Source organism: Crotalus tigris, unplaced genomic scaffold (assembly GCF_016545835.1).
Source record: "Crotalus tigris isolate CLP2741 ecotype Arizona unplaced genomic scaffold, ASM1654583v1 scf7180000024513.1755786, whole genome shotgun sequence".
Classification (NCBI taxonomy): domain Eukaryota; kingdom Metazoa; phylum Chordata; class Lepidosauria; order Squamata; family Viperidae; genus Crotalus; species Crotalus tigris.
The window spans coordinates 1,456,750-1,474,446 of NW_024100685.1; the positions used below are offsets into that span (position 1 = coordinate 1,456,750).

General features: G+C 58.6%; 1 protein-coding gene across 6 annotated transcripts; it reads right to left on the minus strand.

Annotated features, from left to right (window-relative positions):
* Nucleotides 1-197: 197 nt before the first annotated feature.
* RTKN (rhotekin) lies at nucleotides 198-17,348 on the minus strand. 6 transcript variants are annotated; one of them, XM_039333849.1, is made up of 13 exons: nucleotides 10,406-10,504; nucleotides 9,787-10,058; nucleotides 6,975-7,174; nucleotides 6,326-6,387; nucleotides 5,176-5,229; nucleotides 4,129-4,246; nucleotides 3,594-3,815; nucleotides 3,418-3,512; nucleotides 3,148-3,254; nucleotides 2,840-2,965; nucleotides 2,070-2,235; nucleotides 1,675-1,779; nucleotides 198-1,021 (listed from the first exon to the last, which is right to left on the minus strand). In XM_039333849.1, the coding sequence occupies exons 2-13, from the start codon at nucleotides 9,856-9,858 to the stop codon at nucleotides 630-632; spliced, it is 1,719 nt and encodes a 572-aa protein (XP_039189783.1). In that variant the 5' UTR covers nucleotides 9,859-10,058; nucleotides 10,406-10,504; the 3' UTR covers nucleotides 198-629. The 6 variants fall into 6 exon arrangements, with proteins under 6 accessions (XP_039189783.1, XP_039189786.1, XP_039189784.1 ...); XM_039333853.1 differs by lacking the exon at nucleotides 10,406-10,504 and adding an exon at nucleotides 1,318-1,426 and having other exon boundaries at nucleotides 878-1,021; nucleotides 9,787-10,304; XM_039333852.1 differs by lacking the exons at nucleotides 9,787-10,058; nucleotides 10,406-10,504 and adding an exon at nucleotides 16,853-17,348.
* Nucleotides 17,349-17,697: the final 349 nt, after the last annotated feature.

Here is a 17,697-nt window from a genome sequence, read left to right on the forward strand (position 1 = left end):
GTCGGGTCGCAGATGCGCAGGAGGCCTTCAGGGGCAGATTGGACCCTGAGATGTGTTCTTGCACAGTGTGGCTGTAACATCCTCCCTCCCCCCCTCCCAGTGCTGGAGCCAGCCTCGCAGAGCCCAGATGCCAGAGCCTTCCTCACACCAGGGGCTGTGCCAGCCTCCTCCCACAGACCCAGCCTGCACCGCAGAGGGCAAGTCAATACTCTTTAATGCATATTCACAGGGAGGGAGGGAGGAAGTCGCTGGCCTCCACACAGAGCAGTTTGGAGGGAAGGGCTGCCCACCTTGCTTCTTCCTCCAGGCAAAAGCCTGCAGCTGGGAAGGGGACAGGAAGAGGCCCGGCTGAAGGCAAATGAGAACACTCTGTCCCTGGCGAGGAAAGTGCTGGGCCTCCCTTCTGTTTCAACAGCAAGTATTCCAGTTTCTTACGAGGGAAAGCAAGGTGCTTTTCTCCTGAAAAGGGAGGCGTCTGGCCAGGAGGCCTTGCCCCACCCTCCGTGGCCAGCTGCTTCTCTAGCCAGGTCAGCCCTCGCTGGGGGCAGTGACGGGACGTGCGGCCTAGGCCAGTTTGTCTCTGCGACACAAAGCCCCTGCACAATGTAGACTCTCACCTCTCGGCAGCCTCAGACCTGGGACTGCAGCCACAAGCGAGGGTCAAACCAGGGCCGGTTGGGGGTCTGCAGGGTCCGCTCCGAGTCCGGAGATGAGCTGCAGCTGCTGGAGGATCCCGAGCTGGAGCAGGAAGGGCCAGGGGCCTTGGGCAAAGGGGAAGGCGGTGGGCGTCCTGCACGCCCCTTCAGCCTGCTGAGCTTGGCGTCCAGCGAGAAAGTGCGAGGACGGCCCCAGGGGGGTTGCGGGGGGCACGGGCCAGTGCTGGAGCATCCGTGGCTGCTGTTGGAAGCGATGCCGGGTGAGGATCCCTCGAAGAGAGAGAGCCACACGGGCTCGCCCAGGTCGGACACCCGCCGGGCCAGGATCTCCGTCACTGCCTCGATGTCATCGGCTGGCTCAATAGCTGCAGGAAAGGGGAGGGGGCTCCATTAGTGGTGGCCTGGGCAGAGCTCTCTTGTACCTGAAGAGACAATCCCCCCACCCCCCGAGAGAGCTGACTTTCTACACAAAAGCGCTCGGAAAACAGCCTTCCGGTCAGTTGGAGAGTCCGGAGGGCATTTAGCCACACATCCACTGCTTCTGTCTACTCCTCCCCCCAGCCTCCCCAAGGTTTCCTTGGCATAGCTGCCCTCTGCCCTGTGGCTGGGGGCTGTTGGCGCAGCCCTGCCGGGGCCCCTCCGCTGAGTGCAGTTACTTCACCTGTCACTGTAATAGTTGGACAGAAGTGCCCGAATCTCTGCAGAGACAGCGTTGTCCTGCAACAGAAGCCCCTCGCAGTTGGAGGGTGGCCCCCCAGCGCCAGGGAGAGCTGGGGAAGGACAGACAGACAGGAAGAGGCCAGAGAGGGACATGCAGAGAGAGGAGAGCAGGAGGAGAGCAGAGAGTTACAGGCACAGACACTGGATGGGGGGCAAGAGAGACTCGAGAGACATGGAGCTGGAAAAGGGGGCAGAAAGGACAGAGACCGTCCCCTCCAGATTCGGGAGACAGGTGTGACTTGGCGGATCCCCACAGCCCACCCTTCTGCCTCAGGGATGCCAGCCCTGTCAGCCTCACCCATCTCGTGGTACAGGGATCCCTGCTTGGGCAGCAGCAGCGGAGGGTGGCGCGGAGATGGCATCTCCACCGTCATCACTTCATCGCAGCAGTGCTTCCACTGGCCTGGGGGGATACAGAGGCATAAAGAGGGGGCTTCCCCAGGGTCCCCTGCTTGGGGAGTCCCGTGGCACCAAAGGAAGGCTGGTCTTGGAGGCCTCCCAGTGTTCTCGGCTGCAGTGGGGAGTGCCCAAGATCCAGCTTGGAGGCAAAGGTGCCCCCCCAGACACCCAGCCCTCTTGCGTCTTCAGACGGCTGCCCCCTACAAACGAGTCAGGGCTGCGTCCAGGGAGGCCTGTTCTTCTTACCCCCCCCGGGCCCAGAGGCTCCCCTGCTGCTGCCTCTCCTCCACTCACTCATGTCGTAGAAGTGCTGCCAGAAGACCTCCATCCAGCGCTGGGCCTCTGCGGGAGACTCGGCCTGCAGCATGTGGGTCACTTCCTCGCCTCCGTAGTGGTTGGTGACTGACATGCAGCGGACGGGGCCTCTGGGGCTTTTCTCGCTGGCCCGGATGCGTGTCTCCTGCCCAGGGAAAGAGGCCTGGAGGTCACTGAGGCTGTGGGGCCAGATGCTGAGCGCCTTGGACTGGGACAGAGGCAGGAAGGTGCCCAGAGAGTCTCCCCTCCAACTTCCCTGAGCAATGGGAAACGGAGCCCTCCCGTCTGCCAGTAATGAAGGGAAGCCCAGAAATGTTGAAGGCTTCGGGAAGGATTTCTGAAAGGGTGAGCTTAAGAGCGAGCATATTTTCCACTATACATATATACATACATATGCATATAGCATGTTTACACGTGTTATGTATGTGTACACTTTTGAGAGCAGGCAACAATTTCATTTTTGTGTACCAGTGTGCCCACAGTAAAAAATGACAATAAAGGTTATCTTATTATCTGCACCCAGGCAAGGGAGGGTCCCAGCCCACCCGCTAAGAGGTGTCATGGGGGCGGGCGAGGGAGGGCAGTCTGGGAAGATTTGCTCAGCTGACTCACGCGGACAGTGGACAGCAAAGAGCCAGAGTTGGCTTTTGGCCCGTGTGCCCACGAGCGGCGTCTGCAAAGGAGGCAGAGGAGCCCAGAGCAGCTGGCAAGGAGGTGGTGCTGGGCCTGCCAGGGAGCCCCAGGGGTACCTTGTTGATGGCAATGGTGAAGGCAGCCTCTGCCTGGGCCTCGGCATCCTGAGGGCGCCGGTAGCAGAGAAGGTTGGTGCCACGCAAGACGCAGAAGAGCCTCGTCCAGTCCAGCTGCTCCCCCTGCTGCACAGACAGGTGGTGAGTGCCTTGGACCCCTCCTCCTTCCCTGGGGGTTAAAGCCCCTCCCCCAGCTGCAGGAGGACCCGTCTCAGCACCCCGCCAGCTCGGGGGTCGGGAGGGCCGCTGCACGTCCCGGGCTCCCCACAGCCAGGCCTGCCCCCACCTTCCGCAGGTGAAGCCCTTACCTGCACTTTCAGGAAGCCGGCCATCACCTGCTCCACCATGCAGCTGGGCTGGGCCACCAGGCGGCAGCACAGGCTGCCATACAGGGGCAGCCAGAAGGAGCATTCCTCTGGGAGAGAAGGGGGCGTCAAAATCGGGGGTTCAGGAAAAGGTCTCGGGTCGCTGGCTCAAGCACACCAAGAACTCATCAGCCCCCCCAAGACCCCTCAGCCGCTCTGGGAGGGCCCCAACCGCAGGGGTGAGGGGTGCCCACAGCCATCTTCTGGGCCTACCGTTGCCAGTGACGAGGAGGTCATGGGTGCGAAAGGCGTCCTGGACGTGCGCCAGGCCAAGGTGGGCACAGGCCAGCAGTTGGTACTTGGGCCCCCTGGAAAAGAAGGGGCATCCTGCTGGTGAGGCAGTGGGTGGGGGCTGTAGGCTCCCCCAGGTAGGTGGGAAGGGTACTCACGTTGTGCTGGCAGCCAGGGGCAGCATCAGTGGACTGCAGCCCCCGTTGCTGCCCGGGGCGCTCCCATCCAGGGCAGCCCGCATCTGCTTCCCCGAGGACCGCCCCAGGGAGCTGCTCAGGCGGCTGGCCAGCTTCTTGGGGGTAGCGCCCAGGGCAGAGTCCCCCTCTAGGGCGGCGCTGTAGAGCTCAATTTTCAGCTCAAAGTCTGGACCGGCCTCGGTGCTGGGGAGAGAGAGAGAGAAAGGAGGAGCCCCCCCCCATGCCGGCTCTGAGCACCACCAAGATCATGGCTGGCCGCCCAGGAGCGCCAAGGCAGGGTCTCAGGGCCAACCTCTGGGCTCAGACCCGGCCAGTGAGCACCCACCTTCCGCAGGCCTCCAGGTTTCCTCCTGACCCCTCCTGGGGCACCAACCGCCATTCCCACTAGGCCCCAAAAGGCCCAATTCCACCCGAGATGGAATGAGTGAGATGGGGCCCCCTCCTCCCCTCCCCTGCCTGCGTGGGGGCGGATTGCAGAGTGTCCGGCGAGGCTCACAAGAGCACGGCGTTCTCAAAGCAGAGGTCGGCCAGCGTCCGGTCCGCCAGCACCATCTCCGTGTCGTAGATTTCCGTGCCAATCTGCAGCAGGCAGAACACCGCGCAGCGATGCAGGTCTGGGGAAAGGGGTAAAGCCGGGCATTTAGGGCCCCTGCTACAATCCCCACAGCTCCAAGGCCATTGTGGCACACCCACCCACACCCACAGACACGCTTGATCTTCCACGGTGGATCCGCAGGCACTGGAAGTTGCAGAGAAGCCTCTTCCAAAGAACGAGAGGCTGGCTGGGACCTGCAGATTCTTGGGCTCAGCCAAGGGAATAGAAGCTGTTTTGATGCCCCCGAGTCCTGGGACAGAGCTTGGCATCGCCCTTTGCCTCAGGCTGGCCTGTCTTAATTGGCGCTGTACCCACCCCACCCTGCTGCTCCTCAGCTCCATTCCAAACTGACTGAGTGGCAATCAGGAGGAAACATGAATGCATGGAAAGCAAAAGCAGAACTAACAGCACTAACCACCAGGTGGCCGAAGTAACACACTAACATGCACCAACACGGGCTCGCCAACAGCCGTGTTTTCTCAGCCCTGCAAAAATCCAGCCAGGAAGCAGCTGTCCCAGCCACGGGAGGGGCCTATCGGGGAAAAGCCCGATTCCCGGGGCCCTGCAAGTGAATCTCCCTCAGCAATGGGACCCACAATGGTATCGAGCGCTTCAAGAGGAGGAGACCCCCGTGGAAAAAGCTGCCTTCTGAACATCTGAAGGGACCCTGGCTGGGAAAGGCCAGGATCATTTCTATGCACCATTTTTTATTTAAAACGAGGTGCAAAGGACACAAAGACAGCAGGGGGACAAGGTCAGCCGGGCATCTGTGGCATTGCAAGCATTGGCCAAATTCGGGCATCCTGACTTTTGCCAAAGGGTCTCCGGTACACAAGCTTGTTCTAAGCTTGCAGATCCATAACGCCCTGGAGTGAAGTCTGTACGTGAGAAACAAAGGGAAGGGAGGGGGAGACAGACTATGTGGGGAGCACCAGTCAGGGAACCTACCCCCCTTGTTCTTGAAATATTCCGTGTCCTTCCACATCAGGGGGATCCGCAGATCTGGAAAAAAGGAAAGAGTGGCAGGCCACAATCTCAGTGACCACACACAGCAGCAGGGCCACCAATGGTTGGCTCATTGACGATCACAAATCTTGCCCCCCCCCCATTCTTTAGACCAAGGTGGAGGGAACTGGGTGGAGGATGGTGCCCGCTCATGAGGAGGCCTCCCCTCTTTGGGGGAAAGGCTTCTCTCCTGGATGGCTGAGGACGTGCTGAGCTCAGCCTCCTCCAAGTGATCTCTGCACTTCGCAGAGAGCAAGTCGGGAAGTGGATCGCTCCTGAACAGAAGCCGGGCGGGTTGTGGTTAGCCACCAGGGATCCCCGCTGCAGGTCACGACCCTCTTCAAAACGGGGTGCTGCCGTGCACCAGTCCCGGCTGTGCACAGGCTGCCCTTTGGGCTTGGGGGAGCCTCATCTGCCCCCTCCCTGGCCCCAAAGGTCTAAGGGACCGAAGGCTGAGCCTGGCTGGGCGAGATGGAGCCGGAACAGAAAGGCAGGATTAACTGGGCAAAAATCAACATCTCTGCTGGTGAAAACTCCAGTACCATCCCTTGACTGGAAGACAGTTACAAAAATGCCAGGGCAGCCGTCGTGCCAGTTTCATGCCGTGTCTGAATGGGCCCATCTGCAGTTTGCACCCGCCGGAAAAGAGAAGGCAGCACAGCCAGGAGCGGAAGCTTCTCCCGCCTCCCTTCGCAGGCTCCGTTTCTTTAGCCCAGATCAGATGAAGCCAGGAGGGCAGCCTTGGGGTGCAGAAGTACTGGATGTCTCAAAAACTGTCTTCTTTCGGCGTGGTTCTTCTATTATTTCTAGCAAAACTTTCCTGATAAGCGAATATTAATACTAATGATACTAATAGTATCATTTGCTTGCTAGGTTCCTCTTTCAAACCATAAAGCGTGAATTACAAAAAGACTTGCTCTATTCTCTCATCTAATAGCTGAGGCTGGAAAGGTCTGTATGTGCAGCAAAATAAACGTCCCATTGAGGAGCCCTCAACGGGGACGAGACCCTCCTTCCCATTTCTCTTCTTGCTCACTGAGGGGCAGGCCTATGTGGGGGGAGCCCAGCCCAGCCAGGACCAGCCCCTCCTTACCCGAGACACAGATTCGGCCCCGGCAGGGTAAGCGACTGTCTGTGGGTCCAGCCTCGGAAGGACTAAGTTGTGGGGCAGGATGTAGATATAGAGATAGAGAGAGGGGGGGAGGGAGGGAGAGAGAGAGAGAATTATTAAAACAATTACAATTACTAAAACGCCGCAATACAAACACAGAAGGTATGACTGGCAGTCACCAGAAAAACAATATTTCTTATTAGCAACTGAGAAAATCAAGCATGAACCGAGTGAAGCAGTTTTGCTGGGGGGTGGGGGGGGTGGATAACATGAACAGGGGGTCACTAACAAGGAGGCTTTCCTTGCCTCCTTCCCCACATTCCCTGCTGCTCCTGCTGCTCCTTCCCAGGGTGAGGCAGCCCCAAAGATCCTCGACTGGCTCCCAGACCCCCCCCCGTGGGAGGACCGGGGAAGGCGTAGGAGCAGGGAGGGGAAGGGAAGGGGACCCGGGGCGGAGGGAGCCTGAGCAAGTGTCCATGGCAAGAGGAACGGGCGGGGAGGGGGCCTCCAGGATGCCCGAATTTCTGCTTCCGCGGCCGGATCTCGCGGGCCCTCTGCGCGCGTCTCTCTGCACACCCACCCCGCAAGGCTTCCAGCCGGCCCCTTCCCTCCCCCGCTGGGGCCAACTCACCGCCGAGCCATGTGCTGCATCACCTGCGCCTCCTTCATGCGCTGCAGCTCCGCCATGTAGGCCAGGATGCGGCTGTTGCAGACCAGCAGGCTCTTGGTCACCTCCAGCGCCTGCGGCCGCTGAGTGCACGCCGCCAGCAGCTTGCAGGCGCCATCCCGCATGCGGACCTCGTGGTCAATCTTCTTCTGGAGGTCTGTGCCCTGGGGGGGGAGGGGACTTGGCTGAAGGGGTCGGGGGCAAGGGGGGCTCTGGGGGAGCCTCCTCACTGATCCACTTGCAGGGGCGTTTCAGAAGAACAGAGCCGGCTGCACCAGAACCGTAACAGTTGCCACACATCTGGAGGGCACCGTCCCCCGTCTCCCCCCCCCCACTCATGAAAACACAGCTTTGCTCTGAAAGGACGCATTTCACTGCAGGGGTGGCAGGGACCCGATGCCCCCCCCCAAAAAAAAATATCAGGATGGTCACTGCTCTAAAATGTGGGAGAAGCTCACAGCGGACCCTCTCCGGTGAAAATCCTCCCCCATCTGGCCCTGGAGAGGAGCCGGGCAAGAAGGCCCTCAGGCTGCCCCCCCCCAGCAAGGGCTGCCAGTGCCCCCCCCCCGCCATCTCATTCTCAGCTTTTGCAGCAGCTGCAGCCCGAGAGGCTCGCCCCCCACTGGTGCCTGCAATGCTGGGGAGGGGGGGAGAAGGGGCTCAGCTCTTTTCGGGATGGCCCAGAGGCCAACCCAGACGGGCTGCGCTGCTGGGATGGGCGGGGGGGGGAAGGAGAGCAGGCTGGCTTTTGACCCTCTCTCCTTCCCCCATCAGCGCCTTAATTGGGACCTAAGGAGGTCGCCCCCTCCTCGGAATGTGCTCGGCCGTTCCCAAGACAGCGCTGGCTGTTCCGGCAGCCGCCTCCTCCTCCCCCAGCTCCGAGCTCACCCTGACCGGCTTCCCGTTCTCCATGCCGCCGGCTCATAGCCCGGGGCCGCCTCCGCCCCGTTCGCTCCGCTGCGGCGAGGTCCTCCTGCTGGCGGCAGCTGCGCCGGAGGGGAGGGGGCGTCTGGGCAGGGTCTGCGGGGGGAGCTGTGACATCATCGCTGCCTAAAAATAGGCCGGCTGGAATCTGCGGGGGCCGGAACGCCCCGCGGGGAGGAGAGAGTTGCGGAGGGACCCCCGCCCAAAGCCCAGCGCCCTCGCCGCGGGCCTGCCTCCTCTCCGGAGCAGAGAGGGGGACCCCCATGCGGAGAGGGGCGGCTGATGGACGGGAAGGGCTGAGGCTGAGGAGGCAAATGGGGAGGGGTCACCACGGCCATTCAGTGCCAACGCAAAAGAGTGAGTCTCAGAGGCGTTTCTGCTCCCATGCCATCCGCTGCGCCCCTCTTGGAGGGGGACCCCAGCGGGGCACCCTCTCCATTTCTCCTCAGCCTATGTATCTGTTTTCATTTGCCCCCAAACCAGATCCCCCCCTCTCCTGCCAGGGCCCTCAGCCTCTTCTCTGGACAAAGAGAAAGCAAAGGGGGGGGGAGGCCTTCTCAGCTTCTAGCTTTGCCAGTCTCAGGACGACAGAGGTCCAGGTTGAAGGACCCCCTGCCCCCCCCAGCAGACAGTGGTCTGCCTGGCAGTCTTGAGAGACAGCGGTCACCCCAAGCTCTGGGGTCCTTCCCTGGCTCGGCGGGTGTGTGTGTGTGTGTGTCTTAATATTGGGCAGCTGCAAGCAGTAGATATCCATGCATCTGCAGCCACAATGGGGCCATCCCTCCCAAAATCTGTGGAGCCACTTGATGCCCTTAGGGCAGTGGTTCTCAACCTGTGGGTCGGGACCCCAAATGGGGTCGAATGACCATTTCATGAGGGTCGCCAAACAAGGCTGTCCGCCATTTTTTCCCCTTTTCTTTGGCCACGCCCCTGGCACCCGGTGATGTATAAGTGGTTGGGGGTCACCACAACATGGGGAACTGTATTATGGGGTCGCGGCATTAGAAAGGTTGAGAACCACTGCCTTAGGGGGTCCCAGGCAAGGTGTTTTATTTCTCACCAGCATTGCCCCATTCCAAGATCCAGGAGAGGAAGCCAAAGCAAGCGGTGGCACCTCCTGCCAACCACCCACCCCCGTCTCTTGGGCAGCTGAGCAGAAACACACCGAGTTCCGGGGCTCCAGCCCCTGAAGGGCCCAGGGCAAGAGGGAGCTGGGCAGTGCCCACCAAGCCTGCTTGGCCACTGACAGGTTAACGGGAGGAGTAGGAGAGCCAACAGGTGGAGCTCACAAGACGCAGCAAGGTCGCCAAGCGAGGCACAGGCAAAGCGCATGGCAGCCGTGGCTAAAGGGCCCCAGGCCAGGGAGCCCCTCACAGCCTCTCTCTGCCTCTCGCCACGCCAGAGGGTGAAGGAAAAGGGCCCCTGTGGGAGGTCACCAAGAGGCTGCGGGATGAGAGCAGCACTGCTACTCTTGGGGGGGTCACCAGGGGATCCCACTAAGACCCAGGGAAGTCAAAAGTGTATCCTGGAAGGCAGCCATACGGTTGACACCCAAACCGGGGGACGCACCTGTGGAGTCCCTGCGCTCCCCTTAGACTGAGCGGCTCCCCCAGTTTGCAGCCCCTCCCGAGGAACAGGAGCCTCCCCAGGAGGGCTCCTCTCTGCCCTTGGGGGCCAAGACACAGCCCTTCCCCCCCCCCAGAGCCGCACTGGTGAAATAGGCGACGATATAAATGGAGATACATACACCTACACACACCCACATGCTGACCCACACCCACAAACATTCCCCCCACCCCTGAAAGCAACAACGTCCAGCAGCAGAGCAGCCCGGATGCCCCGGACACAGTACCTCTAGGCTGAGGGCGATCTGCCGGATGTAGAGCATGTTCAGGTCCTCCAGGATGTGCAGCCTGTCCTGCATCACCCCAGGCCCCCCGTTCGGCCCCTGAGGCCCACCTGGAGGTGTGGCTTCAGAGCAAGTACCCACAAACTGGGCTTCCCATGGAGCTTGACCGCAGCACGCTCTCAGGCTGCTTTGGAGGCAAGGCGCGCGGGGGGGGGAAGGGCAGCGGGCTCAGCGCTCCGGCCCCTCCGTCAGCAGATGCCGCTCCCCTGGGCCAGCTGTGGAAAGAATAGGCCCTTTCTTCGTGCCAGCCCAGCAGCTCCAACGCCCACCCTGAGAACAAGCAGCCACTGTGCCTGAAAGGGCAGGGCTGGGGGGCCCAGAGGCTGCACCCTACTGCCAGGCAGGACACAGCCCTCCTATCTGCCTCCAGGCTCTGCAGCGCCACCACCCTCTGCCAGCCAGGGGGGGCTCCCCGGAAGGGCCAGTTTGGATGGAGGGGCTTTGGGGTGCCCCGTCAGGCGGATGCTGCCGCCCCCTGCTGCCCGCCTGGGAACTCTCCTCTTTCCCAAACCGAGAGTGGAGCAGTGGAGGCTCTGCCCCCTTGCCCCCCCCCAGCCCTTACCTCCTGTGCGACTACAGCCGCCTTTCCTTGCCCACGTCCCCCTGCCCTTCCTTCCTGGGTCGCAGGCGCTCCATGCACAGGAAATCTGCCTGGCTTCCACCCCCCCCCCTCCCCACCAGCCTTCCTGTTCCAGCTCATCTTACAAGGGCCGCCCCTCCAAGCTGGCGGCTCCAACAGCCTCCCTTTCCCTTTAGACGCGTCCCTCCTGCCCGCCCACCCTGCGATGGAAGGAAGCAGGCGGGTGGGCAGCCCCTTGCCCCAGGCCCCCCAGCACTCACGGCAGGGGAGGGGACCAGCCCGCTCTGCCCACTGGCCCCAGCACCATCCCAGCTCCAGCCCCGACGCTTCTCTGTTCTCTGTGGTCCAAGCCCCAGCCAGAAGCCCCCCAGGCAGTGCCAGCCCTCAGCCACCAGAGGGCGGCCAATGTCCCCCGGTGGGCCAAGAGGAGCTCCCCCCCAGACAGATGCGGGGGGGGGGCTGTGCCACCACCTCTGGCACCAACCAACTCTTCAGGTGGCTCTTCCTGGGGTGCCATCCTCTGTGAGGCGATGTGGAAAAATGTGCCCTGGACAGGAGAATGAGATGCTGGGGGGGGGGTTTCTCTTGACGAGACCTCCCTGCAGGCCTGGCCCAGGCTTTTCCCTTCTCCTAGGGCTGAGCAGATGCTGGGGGGGGGGGGGCAGGGGAGATCTGAGCATGGATTCCACAGCTGGAGGTACTCCTGAGCCCCCCAACGTGGACCGTGGAGATCAGTCTTCAGTTAATTTAACTAATACGATCTGAGTTAATGGCCAGCAGCCCCCGTCTTGTGGCCGTGATTGCCCCAGGTTGGCGATTTCCCCCACGGGCTTCCCTCTGCCTGTTCCAGTTGCCCTGAAGGAGGCCTAGGCCAGCCCCACAGTTTGAGGAAAGGGAGATAAAGGCGGGTCATGTAGTTGCTTTGAGCATCCTCCCCCCCCCCAACCTCTAGAGCAGGGGTCCTCAACCTTGGCCACTTTAAGACTTGTAGACTTCAATTCCCAGAATTCCTCAGCCAGCAAAGCTTGTGGAATTGAAGTCCACAAGTCTTAAAGTGGCCAAGGTTGAGGACCCCTGCTCTAGACAGTCCCAAACACTTGAACCTCTCCTCACAGAGGTCAGAAGGTATTCCCCCCCATTTCCTTTTGGTGGCACCACTTATTTATTTATTTATTTATTTATTTATTTATTTATTTATTTATGAGACTCATATACCGCTTTAAGTGCAAGCACTCTCTAAGCGGTGTACACCAGTAAGCAATGTATATATATATATTTACATTGCCCCCAACAATCTGGCTCCTCATTTTACCTACCTCGGAAGGATGGAAGGCTGAGTCAACCTTGAGCCGATGAGATTTGAACCGCTGACCTGCTGAACACCGTCAGCTAAAGTAGCCTGCAGTACTGCACTCTAACTGCTGCGCCACCTCGGCTCTTTCTTGCATTTTTCCAGCTCTATGGCTATGAATTCTGCTTCAAAGAGCATCCCCCCAGCCCAGCCCCAGTGCAGAGGAAGGATCTGTGCAATGGGGCTGCAGGGTTTTGTCCTCAGCTTCTTTCCTAAAGCTGCACAGCCTGGAATCTGCTTTTTTCACCGGGGGGGGGGAAGGCTGGTGCCCAGCGCCTTCCTCTGGCCCTGGCGAACGGGAGGCAGCTCAGATCTGAGCAGTTTTGTCCCCTCCTGGCTTTTCCTGAATTTGAGCCGCATCTGCCGTGTGGCTGACCGGGTGGGCCATTTCAGTCATTCTCGGCTTTTGACCGTCAGGAATGATTTTGTATTGTTGTCCAATTCACTGCCCACCTCTGAGTCGCCTGAGTGGTCCACCATGGTCCCTTAAGGGACCCAGAGCGAGAAAACTGCCCATTTGCTCCCCTCCCCCCAGTTGCTTTCTGTTCTTTGCCCAGCTTGCCACCCACAAGGGAAGAGGCAGCCCTTCCCGAGGGATTTGCATTGCAGGGCCGGCCGCCCCACTTTCCTCCAGGGCCTGCGGAGACTCTCCCGTGTGATCCAGCTCCCTGTCCTTCCATGCATGCCTTCTACAGGGTGCCTTCCAACACTATTATTGCCTGCTAGAAGAGCTAGGGCAAATCTAGACAGCATACTAAAAAGCAGAGACATCACCCTGCCAACAAAAGTGCGTATAGTCCAGGCCATGGTTTTCCCAGTTGGAATGTATGGATGTGAAAGTTGGATCATAAGAAAGGCTGAGCGCAAAAGAATTGAGGCCTTTGAACTATGGTTCCGGAGAAGATTCCTGCGAGTCCCTTGGACTGCAAGGCGCTCAAACCGGTCAGTCCTGGAGGAGATCAGCCCCGACTGCTCTTTAGAAGGCCAGATCCTGAAGTTGAAACTCAAGTACTTTGGCCACCTAATGAGAAGGAAGGACTCCCTGGAGAAGGGCCTAATGCTGGGAAAGATGGAGGGCAAGAGAAGAAGGGGACGACAGAGAATGAGATGGCTGGATGGAGTCAGTGAAGCAGGAGGTGTGAACTTAAATGGACTCCAGAAGATGGTAGAGGACAGGAAGACCTGGAGGAACGTTGTCCATGGGGTCGCGATGGGTCGGACACGACTTCGCAATTAACAACAACAAAGAAGAGGTTTGGGCTGGACCATGCATCTTGGGGCTGGGACATGCCACTGAAATAAAGACAAGGATAGAGAAAACTCGAACAGCATTCTTCAAAATGAAAAAGGTCTTCTGCAGTCACGACAGAAGCCTAAGACTGAAAATCAGGCTTGTCAGATGCTATATTTTTTCTATCCTGCTCTATGGAGTAGAGAGCTGGTCTCTGACAGAAGGCCACCTGAAGAGACTAGAAGCATTTGAAATGTGGATTTACAAGTGGCTCTTACGTATAAGCTGGGTTGACAAGATCAGAAATGAGGAGGGGATAAGCCGCCTGGGAAAGCCAAGGGAAATCATCAAAACAATTAAAAAACGAAAGCTAGAATATTTCGGACATGTGATGCGACACCAAGAAAAATACGGCATACTCCGTTTAATCCTCCAGGGAAAGATGGAAGGCAAACGAGGTCCAGGCAGAAGAAGAACATCGTGGCTTCAAAATCTAAGGGACTGGTTTGGACAAAACTCAGCAGCACTTTTTTGTGTGGCTGCTGATAAAAACAGGTTCGCCAACATGATCGCCAACGTCCAATAACGGATATGGCACAAGAAGAAGATGCATCTTGGGAGCCTTCCCTCTCAAGCCCTTCTGGAGCTTAGCAGGATCCTTGTTATATTCCTGTGCATTTGTTTGCTCCCTGGGAACAGCAACCCCCCCCCCCAAGGAAACCCTATCCATATTTTAACATTCGCCAGTTACCTGCGCTCTCACTGTTTTTCAGAGCACTTATGACTTCCTGTTTGTTGTTTTTTTCTAATATAGATTCAGCATTTGCCATTTCCTCTCCACCCACCACTATCCTCTTTTCCCTGCACAACTCAGTTAGACTTCTTAGAGAATTCCCTCACTTCAGTTTTACCCCGGATCACTTCGTTTATTTTTAATCCCGTTTTCTCTGCTGAAAATTCCTCATTTGGCTGCTTCACCCATTTCCAAAACTGTCCCTTCTGTTCACCAAAATTGCTCTGCATTTTCTCCACTCTTTTAAGGGTTGCTTGCTCTTCTGCCCTCATTTTCTTGCAATTCTCTGTAATTCTCTGTATGGATTATTCTAAACCTTTCTCTGATCCTCAATGCGTGCAGAAATGATTTTCTTTTGTGAATTTTTCTTAGCCTCTCACTTTGTTCCACCAAGCCTTCTTTCCACCCCTTCTATTAGCACAAATCCGCACCCTCCTGTTTTGCTCTGCAACATAATTTACTCTCTGGGTGTGTGTGTGTCCACTTTCAATTTCCATTTTTCAATTTCTAGGGAGATCTTCAGCATAAATGAATCGAGTAGGGGTTTTTTTTGTTTCTACTGAACCCTTCGCCATATGTACATACAAAGGTTGGCTTAAACAGAGAATTTTCTAAGCAGGAACTCCCTATTTTTATTCATTTTAGACCTCTCATGGCCCAGTGGCTTTTCTTTCTTATTTCCCTTCATAATCATCCACTTAGGTTACCTTGTATAATGTATTTTTTTTTTCCATGAAATTTCTCCCCAACTCCTCCCAGCAGTTTCCTTAAATGCGAGTCTCACCAACATACAGATTCTTATGTTCATACATAGCTGTAACAATGATTTACTCATTCATACTTTTTAGCCCTTCCCTTCAACTCCACTCACCATGATCAGCCCCCCCCGCCCCCGCTTCAGATCTATTGCGCTGAATCTCTTTCTCTCAGTTCTACTGACAGACAACCGAAGGATTCGTCTTTCTTTCATCCGTTAATTCATGCCATTTACTCTTGACCCAAGTCCAATCTTCCATACGCCACTTGCCATGGGATCAGCCGTAGATCTTGGCCTCCATGCCCAAAGGGGCACTGGGCCACTGAGGCTCTCACGTTATCTTTTGTAGGAAGTCAGAAAAGATGCAGACCAGGTTATTAGTCTGAGTTGCAGCTGGGGCACCTCGTGCATAATTTCCTGCTACAGGAGGGACAAGGCCCTCCTCAGCTAGGAGGTGAACCAGCAGGGCACCAGCATGAGCATAATCCAGTTTTATCCCAAGCACGCCGACCTGTCAGAAGGGAGCTAAATCCTCTAGTCTACAGACTATTTGCAAGCCAAGATATGCTGCCTGCATTCTACCAACCGGTCCCAACTGGGCTTGCTGGCTTCCTTAGCTGCTAATCTACAAGGAACCTGCCTGACCAATTCTGGGCCTCAAGAAGTGAACATAGTTGGTTCCTACAACATCGAGACCCTGCCCCCTTTTATCCAAGCCCCATAGGTACTGCCAGATAAGGCTAGGCTTGCCTGGGATCATTCTGCAGCCCTCCAGTCTGCCTCCATGGTGATGTTCTGCCCAAGAGCAACAAACCCAATGGGACAAACCAAGAGACCAACAGCTGCAAAGAGCTGCACGCTGGCCCAGTGCCTCACACTGGACTACAGCATGTCCTTCTTCATCTGTGTAGCCAGGAGCCCAAGGCAGCGGTTGAGCTGTGGCTAAACATTTTGGATACTCCCAGCAAACCCTCAGTTAATTTCCCAGTCGCTCTGCTCCCATCCTGGGTTACGTTAATCCTGCAAAATAGACGGTGCCGTGTTGGCCACTGAAGGTCTCATAGCCTGCCCCCCCTCCCATTTGGAGGAAACCATCATTCAGGCAGGTGAGAAAGGGGTTTGGCCTGGCATCCAAATTTTTAAAAATGTACTAACTCTATAGAAGACGGGAGTCTTGATCAGGGAAGTTTGTGTAGATGTTTTCCCACAGTCAGGGGTGAACAACCTGCTACTAAACGTGTCCAGCAAAGGCTTCCAAAGGGAGCTGCTTTAGCCTTTGATGACAACAGGCGAGAAAAAGTACAAGAAACTTGAACACGACTACAAATAAATCTCACATTTAATACACCTCACTCACTCACTCACTCACTCACTAGGATTCTTTGAAAATGGTTTCAAAGTTTTACCACAATGTAATCTGCTTCTTTGGGCCTTCAAGTTTGGGGGAACTATTCTGGCAGCATTCTGCAAGGAAGTAAAAAAGGGCACAAGGAAAACCAAGAGGGCCAGGCCAGGCCAGTGGGACCCACAAAGCCACCTCATGACTTCCCCTGTTGCTGGTCAGTGAGCCCCAAAGGCCTAGGAACCTCAGCAGCCACCCGGGGGGAGTGTTAGCTGCACCTGTTCCAGGCCCCCCAACTCCAGAACTGGAAAGGCAGCAATTCTTTCTGCACCCCCCCCCCACAGCTCCTTGGCCCTCTGCCAAGAGTCCCCGTGGCTCTGCTCCCCTGGGAGCCAGAGGCAGGTTGGGTCTGCCAGATGTGGTGGCGGGGGGGGGGGGTCACTACACAAGACCTGGTCACCTTCCTTCCAGATACGCTGAGAGTCGTCGGGTCTGCCCATTACAGTCTACACGCAACAAGTCCCTGCCCTCCACCAAAAGTCCCCGCGCCGGGACTGAAGGCGGCTGGACCCCTCGGAGGCCTGGGCTGCAAGGGGCCTCAGATTCCACCCAGAGACCCCCACTCTGACACGCGGGTCTGGGTGGCGCTCAGCTGACGATGCTGATTTAAAAAGGCGCGGCAAAGCCGCCACACTCGGCAGGACGCGGCGCGGGGCTCCCTTTCCAAAAGGGAGAGGTGGGAGCGCCCGGAGCCCACCGCGCTTCCCGGTGCGCCCCCTGGAGCCCCCAGGTGGGTCCGGGCGGGCAGCCTCTGCCGGCTCCTCCCCGGCCCTGCCGCTGCCGCCCCGGGCAAAGCCGCTCAGGGCTTCCCCCCGCGCAGGTCCCGCGCACGGCTTAAGCGCGCCGCGTCTCCCGGCCAGGCCGGCCCAATCCTTCCGCGCCGCCGCCCTCCTACCTGCTCGGGCTCGCCCAGGAGGCTGAGGCGGAAGCGGCCCCGCCGGATCTCCATCTCCAGCGCGGAGCCGCGCGCCACCGTCACCCGGCTGCGGTGCTGCCCTGGAACATGGCCCGGCCGCGGGCGCTGCTGGCGCCGACCGGAGCCGCAGGAACCGTCGGCGGTCGGTCCGGCCTCCGCAGAGAACTTTGCCTGGGGGCGGCTCTTCGCCCGCCTCCCCGACCCGTCTGGGATGCGCCCGCCGCCCACCTGGGCGGGGTCGCGGCTCCTGCCCGCCTCGCCCCGGGAGGCGGCGCCGCCCACCCGCGCGCCCGGCCCGCAGGAACTGAGCGGCTGGCCGGACCGGCCGAGCGCGCCCCGCTCCCTCCGCTCGGGCCCCGGAGCGGGACTCCCCGCGGAGGAGGGCTCGGCCGCTGCCGGGAGGAGGGCCTGAGGGCGGCTGCGGCCACGGGCTCCTCCTCGGAACTGCGTGGCTGAGTTCGCACCGCCTGCGACCCCGGCCGGTTGGAAGTTTCTGCTTCACCGCTTGGCTGGAGCAAGGAAAGGATAGGCAGGTTACGCGTGTTGGGAGCACAGCGGCCGCTCGCTGCCCCTTCAGGCCCTCCCAAAGTGCGTGGGGGGGGGAGCGCGGTGCCTGCAAGAGAAGGATCGGGCCGCCTGCCCAGAAACGACTTGCAGCTGGTGGGTGTGTATGTGAATGAGTGAGCTGTGGCGGACAGCTGACAAATGGCAGGCAGAGGCTGGCCTGCTCTGGGCCCCCGTCTTTTGACCTTCCTTGCAAGGCCAGCCTGGGGAGGAGTTGCAGCTGATTTCTTTGGCCTTGAGGGAGGGGCCGACTGGCTGAT

What these genes read in the sequence shown, in the direction of transcription:
- RTKN (XM_039333849.1), bottom strand. Translation starts at nt 9,858, where the DNA reads ATGCAGGACAGGCTGCACATCCTGGAGGACCTGAACATGCTCTACATC. An exon ending in ATATTTCAAGAACAAGGGGG is followed by an intron (nt 4,247 to 5,175) that starts GTAGGTTCCCTG and finishes CCCTTTCCCCAG; the next exon opens with ACCTGCATCGCTGCGCGGTG. An exon ending in CCGGCTTCCTGAAAGTGCAG is followed by an intron (nt 2,966 to 3,147) that starts GTAAGGGCTTCA and finishes CTGTCTGTGCAG; the next exon opens with CAGGGGGAGCAGCTGGACTG.